Source organism: Anarrhichthys ocellatus, unplaced genomic scaffold (assembly GCF_004355925.1).
Source record: "Anarrhichthys ocellatus isolate YVR2014 unplaced genomic scaffold, GSC_Weel_1.0 scaffold2, whole genome shotgun sequence".
Lineage (NCBI taxonomy): Eukaryota > Metazoa > Chordata > Actinopteri > Perciformes > Anarhichadidae > Anarrhichthys > Anarrhichthys ocellatus.
The window spans coordinates 9,044,605-9,055,067 of record NW_022280032.1 but is presented as its reverse complement, the minus strand read 5'-3'; the positions used below and the strand labels follow the sequence as shown (position 1 = coordinate 9,055,067).

Sequence of the window (10,463 nt, the reverse complement as noted above, 5' to 3'; positions counted from 1 at the left end):
GTTACATCGCTTTGCATTTTATAACTATGTATTACAACCGAGCTCCCATGTCCCCCCTTTTCCTTGTATGGTGATAACAATTCAAGAACGGTTGTTGCACCGCACCTCCCTCCCCCGTCCCGCTGGTGGTGGTCTCACCCAAAAAATTCATCAACTTTATTTGGACCGTAAAAATAAAAAAAAACCACCCTAATGAATTGCGGATGTGGAATTTGTGTTGTCTCTGTCAAATTTGGATATCCTCGTCGGCACATCACTGCCTGCTGTTGTTGTCGTACACGGTGGGACGGACGGATGATGCCTTGTGGATCCGCGGGATGATGTCATGTACCGTTGCACCCCACGTGGGGCCCGTCGCTCTCCGATAGGCAGATGTGGTCTTATTCCTTCCGAGTAATCCGATTGGACAGATAGACGCTTTCACGGCAGTTCAGCCCTGCTGCCTGTGTGTGGCAACCGGGGTAAGCTTGGACAACTAGGGGGAAATGCGAGATTGTGGAGAGTACCATGTTACGCTTTTAAAGAATCTCCAACCTCTTCGAGTCGGAAGACTAGATTTTGGAAGCATATATTTTTCTTCTTCTTCATTTTGGGATTAACCAGCCACAAAAGGCGCGCATTCCTCGGAGGTTTCGCGCCGGAGAATAAAGTAGTTTAATCGAGCCAGACCGCACCAAATTTTCTCCCAACTGCTCCCCCAGTCTGGCTGGGTGCGCTCCGGAGAGAGAGGAGGATGCTTGTCGAGATCCGCGTCCACCACGCTTACATTAGGAGGGATTAAGCGCATGAATTATAGCCGACTCGGTGTTTTTTTCTTCAGGAACAAAAGTCGGACTGACGGTTAAGGACGCACGCACGGGTATGTATTAAAGCAGAGCTGTTGATTTCTTTTTTCGGGTTTCTTTTTGGGGCGTATTTACGCTCAACAGCGCACCGTTTCCATCGCTGTCCGCGGAGTCGAACAGTAGGTGGAAGCCGGCCTGGAGACGTCCTAGAGCGGGGGCTGGTTGTTTGACGAACATCAGTCAAGATTAGAGTCTCAAACAAACGATTTTTCATGCAAGCATTTCAATCTGACGGATAATTCAAGCGCGTTTTCTTTGGTATGTGTTGTGTTTGTAACAGTTTTAAATTGTAAATCGATGTGTGTGTGTGTGTATATATATATATATATATATATATATTTTATTTTTTTATTTTTTTTTAATAGTATATCGCTTGACCACTGACCGAATAAGGTCACCAAGAAGACAGAAGCGCAGGACTGTGGTGCTGCTTTGTGACACACGGCTCTGACTGCCTATAACTGGAACTAGTTTGGTGTTCTGACTACTTATTAGCGAACAACGTGCGCTGTATTGTGTTGTTGTTATTTTTCGTCTAAAGATTAAACCGCGTCATTTTTCAACACAGGGATTTTCACGACCTCCCCTGCCCCCACCCCCCACCCCCCATCCACCCCTGCCTGCTGAGACCGGTGTGGCTGTGAGCACATTTCAACCATTTTGCCAAAGGACCTGCACCCTGGAGAGATAAACAAAGGATACATTTCAAGATGTATCCACAAGGCCGACATCCGGTAAGAAGCGCTTCCTCTATATACTACACAGCTTCCATATTTATCTGACAACACTTGATGTTGACACGTTTCCTGACTGTGCTGATTCCCTCTGAAGTCTGCCGTGCAAAGCGTTTCCCACCCTTAATGCAGCTCATCAACTCTATGTGCTTATATCACAATGCATTTATGCTACACCAGAACATGCACTTCGTGGTAAATGGATGCAGATGGTTTGCATGCCTGGAGATATTTACTCAGCCATACACTAACATATGATATGACTCTGCTGCAGAGGACAGGTGGGGGTTTGAATTCATTTTCAGATTAGATTTCATTTTCAGTGCGAAAGCCTATTCATGTTGTGTTATTAGCTTCTGGAGGTGTGAAGTAGATCACCTCTCTGGTGTGGTAATGTCTTGCTTACTGCAGAGGAGGCATTATCTTCAAAGTAGTCTAATGTGAGAACTAGTCTTCTCCCTTCAGCAGAACAGTGCAGAAAATGAAAAATACAACTTTCTTCTGTGACTGGACTGATGTGATTCTATATATATATTTATTTTTTTTTTTACAACCTTTCTTTCAGGCTCCACATCAGCCCGGTCAGCCTGGCTTCAAATTCACCGTAGCCGAGTCTTGTGACAGGATTAAAGATGAATTTCAGTTCCTGCAAGCCCAGTATCACAGGTAATGATTACAGAGAGTATACCGCCAAAGTTTCAGTTCAGTAACTAAGGTTACGGCTAATATTTACAGCCGTTTTTCTTTTTTAACCTCTGATTAACCTTCTTTTTTAACCTCTGATGTTTTTAACCTCTGATGTTAAGTGCGAGTGAGTTACTGAAGTTATAGCGATGCCTGAAATTGACACCTTGTCTTCTATTTTAGTCTTAAGGTGGAGTATGACAAACTGGCCAATGAGAAGACAGAGATGCAGCGCCACTATGTCATGGTAAGATTATGTTACAATAGGGAGCAATTATGGTTCCAAATTGCAAGGCTTGTTGAAGATCTAGTTGGGGTGGAGCGAGACAGGCTGTTGTGATCACCTGTGTGGTGGTTAGGGCAGGTTGAATGTCAGGTACAGGCCTGTGAAAGGCCCCGGGGGGGTTTGCTGTAGCTGGCTGTTACGGAGGCGCTCTTCCTGACAGGCAGGCGGCAGTGGGCTGAGGCTCCATTATTGTGCGCCCCTGATCTCCAAGGGTCGACTGCGGCGTTGCCCTCTGTGTGTGCTGATCTGATTATTCTCCTAGGAGACTCCACGCTCAGACATATGCATGGCCATAAATTAGGTGTGAGCTGATGGTGAGGGCCAGAGCAGTGTGTGGGAAACATGCACCGTGGCAAACAAAATGGAGGACGTGGGACCTGCTGCTGTTTCTTTTCGCTTCAAGTCGACCGTAGTTTCTGTGTGAACCTAAATTATTAGCTTTTATTTTAACCATCCTTTTTTAGGAAAACATGGGCGTGCTTATGAGGCAGGAATTTAGCTCAGACGTGACTCAATCAGGAGGCTCTTCTGCGGCGGTGCACTCTGTTGTCCCAGGTAAACACACCGGGGATGACTTAAACCAATACATGCAGGCTTAAGTTAGACATTCTTTTCACAGGAAAACAACATGTCAGCCTGACAGGGAGGAGGTTATGTAAACATGTAGGGAAGTATCCCACAGCCAGCACTGGGTGTCGGGTTACTCTACGGCTGCGGGCCTCTGATCTCAGACAGAATGGCTCTCTTGTTTGAGAGTAATTTTCGAAGAAGCTAATGGACTGAATAATGCATTGGCCTCATCAAATAGACGCTGACTGGAAAGAGCCATTTCTGCCCCGGCTGCCACTTGTGGGCTCCACGGATTACATTTCAGCTAGACGGACTGACCTGGCTTGAAATATCAAAAGTGTTGCGCAATCGCGTTACACTAAGTAAATAGACATCCTGGAGATCTGAGGGTTTGCTCAGATGGTGATCAATACATCTAACCCTATCTTCTCTGTGCCGGCGCTATAAACAACAATATATTGATTTATTGACTTTTCGCTGTTCGCTGCTCAAAGAGCTCCTTTTTTTTGTCTGATCCTCGGTTATCACCTTTGCCAGCAGAAGCTACATTGTATTTAGGTTTCAATCATAATGGTTAAAACCTTCTGATGATGTAATTAATGTTGTGATCAATTAAAATATTGACTTCTGGCTATATGCGGTATGTAAGTCACATTGAAATGATTAAACAAAAGTTGCTTCGTTAAGAATTTTAAAGTAGTTTCATACATATATTAAATGTTGGCACAAGTTGATTGTAAATGTGACTTTTTTTTTGACACCGTTAATCACAATGAAATCTTTGCTTTCGTTTCAGTATTATGAGATGTCCTACGGGCTGAACATAGAGATGCACAAACAGGTAGGTACCGTCATGTTCCTCGTCCTTTTCAGCTCAGTGGTTTTTCCACAATGTCGGGGGATGTCGGACCCAGGAGGAGCCACTCGTAGTCTGTGAGCTGAACTGAGCTTTGGTAATGGGCTGTAAACAGAAGGATGTATTGCCCACAAACCAGGCAATACGATACGAAACTTGTACCACCACTTGTACAATCGCTGTGGTCCTTTTTTTAAAAGAAATGCCAGTGGTGTAAAGCCTGGATTTGTCTCAGCCTTTTGATAAGATTAAAGGTAGACTTTGGCAGGCTCGGCCTTTGACTGAGTGATTTCAGAGAGAGGATAGCTGATGGCTCACTATTTCTTCTTAAGATGAACAGTAATTACGAGAGAGGGGCAAAAGTCCTTTAATCACGTATTGTGCCCTTATCTTATCAAAAGATCCCATCACGTATTGCTCCCCGGATCAGTCACACTGATGCTTGCAGAGATAAAGATTGAATGAATGAGTAATCTGGAGATTCCCATGTATGCTGCTCTTAAACCAGTGAGGCTGTCCCCTCTCCTGCGACAGCCTATAGCCTGGTTAATGACAGCGTTGGAGACATGGCGGATTGGTGTGCTAGGGTGATCCATCAGTGTCTGAGTCGTGTGTCACACTGCCACATGTCTGTCAGGGCTCGGGCCGCTCTGATAGCTTCTGTCAGGCACTTATCGCCGACCAGAGGGAAAGGAGGGGGGATGGGAGCCGGAGACGAGTTGGAGAATAGAGCCGGGGGAGGGGCAACAGCCCAGCTCTGTGTAAACAGGTTAATCGACTGATCCATTTTAGCGCCTGACTTTTATCAGGAACCTCTACAGAGCTGATGGAAGCGCTTGAATAATTCATCAGTAGGGCCCTAACCTGCTGAACGGCGTGTTTGTGAGCAAACAGTGTGGGCCCATGCAGCTCCCCCAGTTTACAGCTCAGCCAGGGGAGGATGAGACGATGGGGAGTGGTTTACAGGCAGGGTTGGGATGGATTATTGGATGCACATAGGCATTTTTTTTTTTTTTCCTGCCAGGAGATTTATTCCATAGGGAGGAAATCCATTCCTCTAACTGTGCCTTTTTCATTACCGTGCAGGGACATAATTCAGATTTCAGAACACACACACACACCGGCACAGCTCAGATGGACTGATGTGGCGGTGTTATCTGATCCCTCTCTATCAGCCATGACAGTATGTAGATGCAAAACGGCTAATTTCTGCTGCGTGTTGTCAGCCAGTAATTACCATCATCTGGCGCTTGTTTCCAAGAGCTGCTTGGGGGTTTGGGTTTTAGGTGTTGGTGAGGCTCAATCAGATCTGGCTGTTACCTGTAATCGTAACACAGACAGGAGACACGAGGCGCATGGCTGCAGGAATCATTTGCTAAGTAGCAAACTATCTGCCATACCCTGGGCCAAAACAAACTTGGTCAGCCAGCGGACTGTCTGCAGTGTTCATACAAAAGAGGCGTGCAGTGAAAAGTGGTGGGGGAAACTGTGGCTCTCCAAGCCGTAAATGCTCCCATATCCCCAATCTGTCATGTGGGACTTGACTTGAATAATTCCAGGGTGTGAACTGTTGGGTGTCAAGTCCATTTCTATGAAACAGAAAGTTATAGTGTTTTAAGATAAGGCTTGATGGAGAAGGTTATGATTCTTAGATTACGTTTATTGGTTTAAGATCACAGCCGTCCTTTAGCCAAGACTTGGCTGACTGCTGCAGCTGACAAGGTTAATCATAGTAATCTCATGCATCCATTCAGGCCGGCTGTTGGCCTTACTCGATTACTTAATCAATACAAATAACTTCAAATGCCGATTAGAAATCATTCTGGACTTGCTTCACATTAACAAAGGATCTGAGGCTTTGTGTAACATCTCAGGAAATGTGTAATTTTCTGAGCTAACAGTGAAGTGCTAGTCTAATTCTCTTCCTGCTAGAAAAAATCAGGAGACATGCTTTCATCTTGGAGGCCCTCTAAATCTGACTCGTCAAGTATTGTTTATAGATGGATCGTGTAACCAGAGCCAACAATAGTTTTCCCTCTGTATTTGATACTCATCAGTGTCTCGAATCCATTTTCCCACTGCTGATAGCAACAGGCGAATACCTTTCTGCACACCATTGACAAGCCAGCCTGAGAGTGCACTTAAAGTGGTGCTACACAGGTCCGAGTACCTGTAATTGTGTAGCAGCAGCGCAAAGCTGGCCTCTCAAGGGCCAAGCTGTCATCTACTTAAAGTGACAACAGCCCTGTTTTTATCTGCCGGCAGAACAAAAAAAAAAAGAAAAAAGGAAAGTCCTCCCAGCACTGCACTGTATCTATTCTGGCAGCAGCGGTGAGCTGTGTTGATGCCTTTTCCATGTATTTGCATGTTGTGCTGTGAGAGTGTGGAGGCTGCCAGTTGTTTAGGGCACAGTGGATCAGCCACCTCCTGACCTCTCCCAGCCAGCTGTCACCATGACACTAAGCTACAGAGGAATGGACTGTGCGCTCAAGGCCTTTTCACAAATCCTGTCAAATGTTCGACTGCTATTGACATGGCTTATCTCAACAAACATGGATTATACAGGCTCTGTAGCTTTTCAACCATTTCTGAGGGCGTTCTTGAGCCTTTGCTAGAGCACTTACGACATTGCATTAATACTAATGCTGGTAAAACCTTTATCTAACCCTCCCATTGCTTTATTGGTTGTAGGTCATGTTTATTGAGTCGGAGGAGTTCAGTGTCTTTCTTGTCTTCAGACAGTAATCAAGATACAATCAGTGCTGTCTTATAGACTGTTGTACTTTCTGTAACACATGCTGCCATATATTTGTTTCACATTATTGCCTCTGATCCCAGGCTTTACTTTGTCTCATCTGATATTTCATCTTCAGCTTGTTTGTCCCGCTGGCTTGCCCGGCTAAGTGGCTATCCATGTTGCAGCTTGGGTCAGCAGGTCTTGGGACATTACTCTCCAATCTCTCTGGCTCTGCTCAGAGGTAATACGTCTGGCTGCCAAAACTGCCTGGCATTTCTGCCATGTGTAATAAATAAGCTGGCGGTCTGCAAAGTACATTGTGTGCGCTGCTCCAAATGAAAAATCGGAGAAAATCCCTGCGACGTGTTTGTGTTCCGCAGCGGCCTTGGGTTGAACTGCAGCTCATAAATTCCATAGATGATGTAGCTTTGGCACTGTTATTTTTCTGCTCCCAGCACAGAGCTTGAACCTGAGAGTCTCATCTCCCATCCCTGGAAGAAGGAGGAGGAGGAGGCAGAACAAGCCGGCTGTGCAGTATTTTTTTTTTTTTTACAGGGGAGGGGGTGTATCACACCCACTCTGAACACCTCCTCCCATTGCTCTTTTTATCCACCATTCATTTGCTACGTTCATGTGATCGACAGGCTGAAAATTCAATTTAATGACCTGCCTCCAAGCACATAATATGATTTTAAAACCTGTTACGGTCAAGCAGAGGTGCCATTTGCATAATGATCCCAGCAAGATAGGGCTGCAGCCGTTGCCATGGCAGTTGGTAGACAAGCGGAAGAATGGAGGCAGGGCTCTGTGGATAGATGGGAGGTTGGGAGGTTGGTGGACTGGGCAACTGATTGCAGTGAGAAATGGCCGAGGCTTCGGTCCGGGAAAGGCAGAGAGCTCTAGCTCACTGCACTCCTATTCTTCACAGGCTGGGAGTTGTCTTCTAAATGGTATCGATCATAGATTTGAGGCGCGTTACCCTCCAGGTCATTATGGTTTGTAATCTTTACTCTAACTACAGTTATAAACCTTTTAATGTAAATTGCCTACAGTGTCACATGTAGGTAAACAGTCTGGTTTGTGGGCCTCACTTCCTGGGGTGTGGTTGTGTGGTTCAACGCCGAGGTTAACTGCAGGACAGCAGAGTTGCAGATGAGGGCAGAGCGAGAGAGGATCCTCTCAACACAGCAGCACTCTGCCTGCTCATATCCGTTTAGCATGGAGTGCACTCTCAGCACAGCTGTGCTCCATCCCCTTGGGCTCTCCTAATGTTTTAAATATTTCAAATGTCAATATCACGCTGTTTAGAGGATGTTGAGTCAAGCAGTTCTGATTGCCGCAGTAATTGACTTAATCGGTGTAAACATTAAAGGCGGGGTTATTTGAAGTCACTGTCTGTTCCATACTTAACCGTCATTTTGCTCCTCTTTTGTTTTTCAGACGGAGATTGCCAAGCGGCTCAATGCAATTTTAGCCCAAATTATGCCTTTCCTGTCACAAGAGGTGAGTTTTGAATGTTGCGCTCCAACAGTTTACAGTTTAGTACTAAAGTAAAGTCGCTTATTGTTGCCTGGTTTCTAAAGATACTGCTTAAAAAAAAACAACTAAAATTCAGGTTAAGCAATTTTGAGTAATTGTGTGTGGTGTTTGCCCTCACTTTTAAAATTGCAGCAGCACTATGAAAATGAAGTGTGAAATTCACAGATAAGTGAGTGTGGGTGTGTGATAGATGTTGGCATGCCCCAATCATCTTTTGTAAATGTCTTCCCACAGCACCAGCAGCAGGTTGCTCAGGCAGTGGAGCGGGCTAAGCAGGTGACTATGACTGAGCTGAATGCTATCATCGGGGTACGTGGACTTCCCAATCTGCCTCTCACCGTGTGTACCCCCTTTTTATTCCTTTATTTGACCTGCACATATGATGATAACTAGCTATAAATATCAATGTCTTCTTCATGCACCAAGTAGACTGAACTCTGTGATACACCACCTGCTACAGTTACAGTGCTGAATCAAATGTGTTTAATATTTTCAATTTAGTTTTATACTCTTCACTAACGTATTCAAACTATATACAACAAGCGTAGCTCTCAAGAGCTGGTCTGTTACTCCAGCTTTGGTCTCGGCGGCATCTTCACTGCCTTGTTGTGTGTTTTATAAATGCAAGCTTGAGAGCTCTTGAGATCCCCTTCGCAGCTTGTATTGCTTTAATTGGCTAAGGTTTTAACGAGGAGCCTCATCCCTCACTGCTGACCTGGATAGCTGTGGGAATTAAAGGGCTGAGGGTGAGCAGAACACAGCCAGCGCTGCGAGCTAGCTGAGGCAGCGCAGACAGCAGTCAGCCATCACAGCAGCTCTGCTGCACAGCTCTGTTTGCACACCGCAGCACTGAGCTGTAATGTATGGTGTTCATCACTGCTTCAAAACACCATCTGCTCCCCATTGATCAGCTGTACTCACCCGGCCCTCCTAAAACAGAAGTGATTGGTGTCACCGTCGATACAAAGCTCAGGCTATCTGTGGTCTTATTACTACAGTTGAATCTAGTGGAGTCTTTAGCATAAGAGGCTGGCCCAAAAGGCTGACTTGATGACTGGAAGCGCACATTGGAATTCAATTAATGCCCCCTTGGTGACCTTTTGTTCCCGGATAATTGCTCCCTAGGATTTGTCTGACGAGGTGTCTTGAGGTGAAGGAGTGCTGCTTGTTTTCATCACTTGGACTGAAGCCGATGCTTTTGTTTTTGGGAAACTGTAATAGAGCAGCTGCAAGCTGCAGTTGTTCCTAAGAAACGCTAATTTGATTTGTGGTTCCTTCCTGTGTATTTGATTTTCACATTTGGAACAAAATAATGCTGGAATATTTCTGTGCTTTTGTGGCTTTGGTTATAATTTAAAATTAGTTTCTTTAAAAGTCTACATTTGATCAAATATTGGACGAGCCCATTCATTGTTTTAGTATATGGTCCTATTTGGCATCCGGCCTGTTTTAAGAAACAGTTGGGTGTTCACACAAGTCACGACGATTGCTCATGTCAGAGGAGGTGGAAATGTAGCTACTGTATGTTTTACGAATACCTTGCCATTAGTTATTCATTGAGGAGAAGCTCTGTAGACATGCCAAAATCCTCATGCATATTGTAAAGCAAGGTGGGGGGGAAAGAGCGTGCCAGACAGGCAGCATCCAGGAGCCAGCTGCATACTTTATTAATGGGACTCGGGGCCATTAATAGGATGCAACTAGGGCAGCTGCTTGCATTGAGATGAACCTGACTTGTGGCGGCTCCTATTTGATTAGAAAACACACCAAATATTGAAGTCAGCCAAGAAGTTGTTCAGATAAGGCCACCTGTCTCCGACTGGCCACCTGCATAAACCCACACAATGACTTTGTTTTAAAAGGAAATAAAAATATATATTTATTTTGTCTGTAACACTATTCATTGCCATATGTAATAATGGAGAGAGGGCTTCTAGAGCAGCTAGGGAAGCTGCTTTGCGTTGAGATGAACGCTGACTGTTTTCTGTCCTCCTTTTCAGCAGCAGCAGGCTGCCTACCCGGCTCTCATGGTCAGTGGCATCCACACATGTCTGTATGTGCCATGCTGTTGTTAATTGACTTGGTGTGTGCACACATCTGGGCTTGTGCATGCTGCATGGCACTTTTTCTGTTCGAGTGCTATGCGTTTCACTATAGTTGGTGTAGATGGTACACTAGAGACCACTATAATACAGTTGCTCAATTGTGTGTG

General features: G+C 45.2%; 1 protein-coding gene across 6 annotated transcripts in view; it reads left to right on the top strand.

The window, feature by feature from the left end:
• Positions 1 to 277: 277 nt before the first annotated feature.
• The window catches only part of tle3a (TLE family member 3, transcriptional corepressor a), a 19,847-nt gene continuing 9,661 nt past the window's right edge, over positions 278 to 10,463 (top strand). Inside the window, exons 1-8 of one of the 6 annotated variants that reach the window (XM_031861931.1) lie at positions 278 to 859; positions 1,414 to 1,579; positions 2,145 to 2,245; positions 2,447 to 2,510; positions 3,916 to 3,960; positions 8,153 to 8,215; positions 8,486 to 8,560; positions 10,255 to 10,281. In XM_031861931.1, coding sequence (XP_031717791.1) covers positions 1,556 to 1,579; positions 2,145 to 2,245; positions 2,447 to 2,510; positions 3,916 to 3,960; positions 8,153 to 8,215; positions 8,486 to 8,560; positions 10,255 to 10,281 — 399 coding nt within the window. In that variant the 5' untranslated portion in view covers positions 278 to 859; positions 1,414 to 1,555. Of the gene's footprint in view, positions 860 to 1,413; positions 1,580 to 2,144; positions 2,246 to 2,316; positions 2,511 to 3,915; positions 3,961 to 8,152; positions 8,216 to 8,485; positions 8,591 to 10,251; positions 10,282 to 10,463 lie in introns of those variants that run through there. The other 5 variants (XM_031861922.1, XM_031861906.1, XM_031861896.1 and 2 more) reach the window with 5 other exon arrangements.